Here is a 4,786-nt window from a genome sequence, read left to right on the forward strand (position 1 = left end):
TATTTGTTGATAACATGGCTGTTTGCGAGAAATCACAAGTCAATGGATTCCGTCAAGTAGTTTGATACAATAGGCATATGCATCATGGTTTAGTAAAAGTGTTAGGTTCAAAACAAGCTCCTCCCTGTTGAATTGCAGCACAATCAATTCCCTGCCCACAAGCATAGTCCAAATTTGCTTGTAAATGTGCATCTGACACACCGATTTTTTTTTTTTACATGGGTCGCAGGCTGGCCTACCCCACCGTGTCTCATGTCCATGCAGGTTGAGTAATGCAGGCCGGGCCTATGCGGGTTGGTGGGCTTGGAATCTCAACCCAACCCACATTTTTTCGTGCGTGCTTACAGTCGGCCGCGCATCCTACCCTGCTTTACCATTCCTACGCATTCTGTTGGTTTTGTTGTCATACCTCTTGCTTCTATCATATGCCAGAGTCCACTTTTTCTGGTGGTATTTGATCGAGAAAGCCGCTTGCTAGAATTATGATCTTATAACCGCCAACTTAGCTTGAAATTTGGATGGTTTCATCTCAGAAGCTGTCACAATGCATTAAATTAAGTTATTTAAACAATTGAGGCATGACATATTATTGCAACAATTGAAAGAATCTTATCAATATTTCATTTGTCTTGCTTTCAACAATTACAAATGATAAAAAGAATATTTTTCGGTTGTCATATAGAGTAATAACAGTCAATAAAGTGTCATAATAATTATAATAAATTTAATTTTTAAAATTATAAAATGATGAAATGCATATAACAAAACTATAAAGTGAGGGTCTTATACACCTCAATATTAGAGAAAAATTTACAAGATGGTTTTAAGATGATATGGCCTGGTGAGACTCACCTAAAGATAAGAGTTCATGAGAAGATCCTATAATATCCTTGAACTGGAGATGTTCTAAGAATAGCGTGAAAACAAAACTTTGAAAGAAAACTGAACTCTTCGATTATAAGTGAGAATGATACCTATTGAAGAAGGATCACTTCCTTCCTCCGAATTATTTATTTTCTCTCATTATGAATACAAAATGTACTCATAATCTGATTGCATTTGCATTTGAAATTCTTCTTTTTCCTTTCCATAGTGATCCTCTTCAACATGTATTTCACAATAAATTACACAGCGTGCTATACAGTTGTATTTGCAGTGAAAAAAATGTTCACCGGATCTACGAGTCATAGACAAGGGACGAATCCTGCATGACTCATGTTTCCAGTCATGAATGATGCAAAGAATTGGATTGAACATATATACCGTATAAAACGGAAGATAACAGAAGCAGTTCTTCTTCACTCCGTTGATACTTATGGAGTTCTTCACTCAATAAAAAAATATTAAAGACTAACAATGTAGTCCACCAACTACCAGTAATCTCCACAGGTACAAAATCCGTTTTTGAAATGATGAAACCGCTTGTTGTCCCTTACAACAATATCCCTTTGAACAACTTTTGATACTAATTTGATTGCATTGTGACAGTCTACACATATGCGTAAATTTTTGCAAACCCTCAATGTTGTACCTTTAGCCGTATTTAATAGACCAAAAGAAATTGCAAGCTTCTCGCTATGGTTCTTCAGTATCTTAATCTTTTCCTCTTCTTCCAATTCATGAAGCACACAACTTGTGTCGGGTTTATAGCCAATTTTGCTTATTTTTTTCTCTAATTTATTCCAAGTCTGCTGAATCTTCTTTGATTCCAAAAGTGATCCATCACTGACAATAAATCTATAAACCTTTCCTCCTATTTCAATCCAACTGCAGCCTGCGTCTTTATGAAGACCAATCTCCTTCATTCTCTGCCGTACCTTTCTCACCTCGTCCCATTTTCCTAATCCAGCATACAAGTTTGATAGCAATACATAATTCTCAACTTTATCTGGTTCCAATTCTAATAACTTTTTGGAAACTTCCTCTCCAATATCCAAATCCCCATAATTCCTACAGGAACTGAGCAATGAACTCCATATACCTGAATCTGGTTCATCTGGCATCTCACTTACCAACTTTAAAGCTTCTTTTAGTTGCCCTGCTCGACCAAGCATATCGATCACGCATGCATAATGTTCTAACTTTGGCTTGACACCATACAAACTCTGCATCTGACCAAGATATTTTAATCCTTCTGTTACTATGCCAGCGTGGTTGCAGGCCATTAACACTCCAAGAAACGTAAAAGAATCCGGCCTGCAGCCATTATTTTGCATTAATTCAAACAGCTCAATAGCCTTCAGTCCATGCCCATGAATTCCATATCCTCCAATCATAACATTCCATATTGCTTCATCCTTGTTATTTACCCTATCAAAAATGTTCCGAGAATGTTCCATACATCCACATTTAGCATACATGTCTATCAATGCACAAATAACAAAGGTATTGTCAGATAAATGAGCTTTCAGTGCAAAGGAGTGAACTTCTTTCCCCAGCCGCAATGATGAAACCTGCGAACAAGCTCCCAGAACACTCATTACAGCAATCTCTTGTGGCTCAATTCCGCTTAAGAGCATTTGTTGAAATGTATCAAGGGCCTCACAAGGAAGTTCATTCTGTGAAAAGCCAGAAATCATGGCATTCCAGCATAGTAAACTCTTGTTTCCCATCTTATCAAAAATTAACTTTGCTCGTAATATACTGCCACATTGAATATAAAGTGACAACAACGATATCCCAAGAAATTTATCCAATTCTAAACCATTACGCATCATAAAACCATGAATCTCTTTGCCACAGCTAAGGAATTTCAAGTGCGCACAAGCTAAAAGAAGGCCACCAATAGTAAACTGATCAGGATTCAAGCCAGAATCTCTCATCACAAGATACAAATCTAAAGCCTTTCTGGGAAGGCCATTTTGGGCGTGGACACCAATCAATGCATTCCAAGAGCTCACCGTTTTCTCTTCCATACCACAGAAGACACGCTCAGCGCAATCCAGCAAACTGCACTTCGCATAGGCAGTAACAAAAGCATTGGCTACCAATTCATCAATCTGAAGTCCACGCCTAAGAGCATAACCATGAAGTTCTTTCAAGGTCAGTAGCTCATCCGAACAAGCTGGCAGAATATTTAACACCGTCACCTCATTCACCTTCACCTTGTCTTCTACCAGCATCTCTCGCAGCAGTGAAAACACTCCACTAAAATCTCCTTCCTTAGAGTATCCACCAATCATGGTATTCCAAGAAACAACATTCCTCCCACCATTCATATCAAACAAAACTCTCGCCTCCCCCATGTAACCGCATTTCGAATACATATCCACAAGGGAATTATTCACCGTCACTTCCTCACTAATGCCAAGTTTAAAAGCCAAACCATGAAGAACCATTCCCATTCCCACTTCACCTAGAGTTGCGCACGCAGGAATCACCGTCACCATCGTAGCAACATCAGGCACCAAACCTTCTTCCTCGCTTAACAGTCCCTTAAAAACACCGCAACACTCCTCAAAACCCCCATTCTCAGAATACGAGTACATCATGGAGTTCCACGTCACCAAGTTTCTCTCCGGCATAGTTTCAAACACCTTGACGGCACTATCTACGAGCCCACATTTTCCGTACATGGCAATTAGCGCGTTCCCCACAAAAACGTCAAAGAAAAGACCAAACTTCAAAGCTAGCGCGTGAACCGCTTCGCCGAGTCCCGCGTCCGCCACGCCGGCGCACGCTTTAACCACGCAGGGGAGCGTGAAGTTGTCGGGCACGAGCTCCTTCGCGTAGAGCAAGTCGAGGAACAGCGAAATCGCGTCGCGGAAAAGCGCGTTTCGCACGTAGCTACTGAGAAGCGCGTTGTAGAGGAACAGGTCCTTCTCCTTGACGGCGTCGAAGGCGGAGCGAGAGTCCGAGGGGGACCCACACGCGGAGAACATGGAGACAATGCGGGTGTTCAGAACGACGTCGTTGCGGAACCGATGCGACGCCGAAACTATTGCGTGTAGCTTTCGCCCGACATCGATATCCTTGCGGAGCGTACATGCTCGTAGTAAGAGTCCAATGGCTTCTTTTATAACGTCTGAAGAGGAAACGACGGCGTTTTGGGTCTGGGAGTGGAGCAAGTTGAGGGCTTCGTTGAGGTTCCCGGAGTCGCAGAGATTGTGTAAGCGTTGGAGAAAGGGTTGGTTTATTTTGGCGCGTGAATGATCGTGAACTATACGTGGTGTTGGGAGAGAAAGAGAAGATTTTGGAAGCGTAAATGAAGAAAAATAATTCTTTTTGTTGTGTTTCCATGTCCAGCTGCTTCTGTTATGGCATGAGAGAGTTGGTGGCCACACAGAAGCCATTTTCACACTTCAGTTTCAGTTCACTTCAATTTCAATGGTAGTTACAAATTCGTTAGCCATAGAGGTGATAAACACCAACCACTTAGTAACAAAAATAAGATAAATAATACTTTTACACAAACCAATCTTTTACATTCATATGATATTATTTTTCTTACTTTTTTATTTTTTACTTAAAAAAATATTAAAAAAATATTCTTTTATAATATTTTACCCTTAAAATATATGCTAAATGAATATAAATGTATACCAATGTACCATTACTACAAAAAAAATGCCACGTTTTCATTTATTAATTTTAGTTTAATATGAACTTTCACTCCATATTTTTGTCAGATAAGGTAAATTTTATAACTTTATTATACATAATTTTATTTATTTTATAGATGATATTTTTATTATAAATAATTATTTTAGTTAAAAAGAATAATTATTAAAAAAATGGTTAAAGTGAAAAGACATTATTAAACTTAAAAAATAAAATTAATACATTA

General features: G+C 38.9%; 1 protein-coding gene across 1 annotated transcript; it reads right to left on the minus strand.

The window, feature by feature from the left end:
• Window positions 1-1,232: 1,232 nt before the first annotated feature.
• LOC124832924 (Pentatricopeptide repeat (PPR) superfamily protein) lies at window positions 1,233-4,341 on the minus strand. Its single transcript, XM_047307262.2, has one exon. It carries the CDS (start codon window positions 4,290-4,292, stop codon window positions 1,371-1,373), a length of 2,922 nt encoding a protein of 973 aa, XP_047163218.1. The 5' UTR covers window positions 4,293-4,341; the 3' UTR covers window positions 1,233-1,370.
• Window positions 4,342-4,786: the final 445 nt, after the last annotated feature.

This window comes from Vigna umbellata, chromosome 2 (assembly GCF_029865625.1).
Source record: "Vigna umbellata cultivar VRB3 chromosome 2, Vumbellata_1.0, whole genome shotgun sequence".
NCBI classification, from domain to species: Eukaryota; Viridiplantae; Streptophyta; class Magnoliopsida; order Fabales; family Fabaceae; genus Vigna; species Vigna umbellata.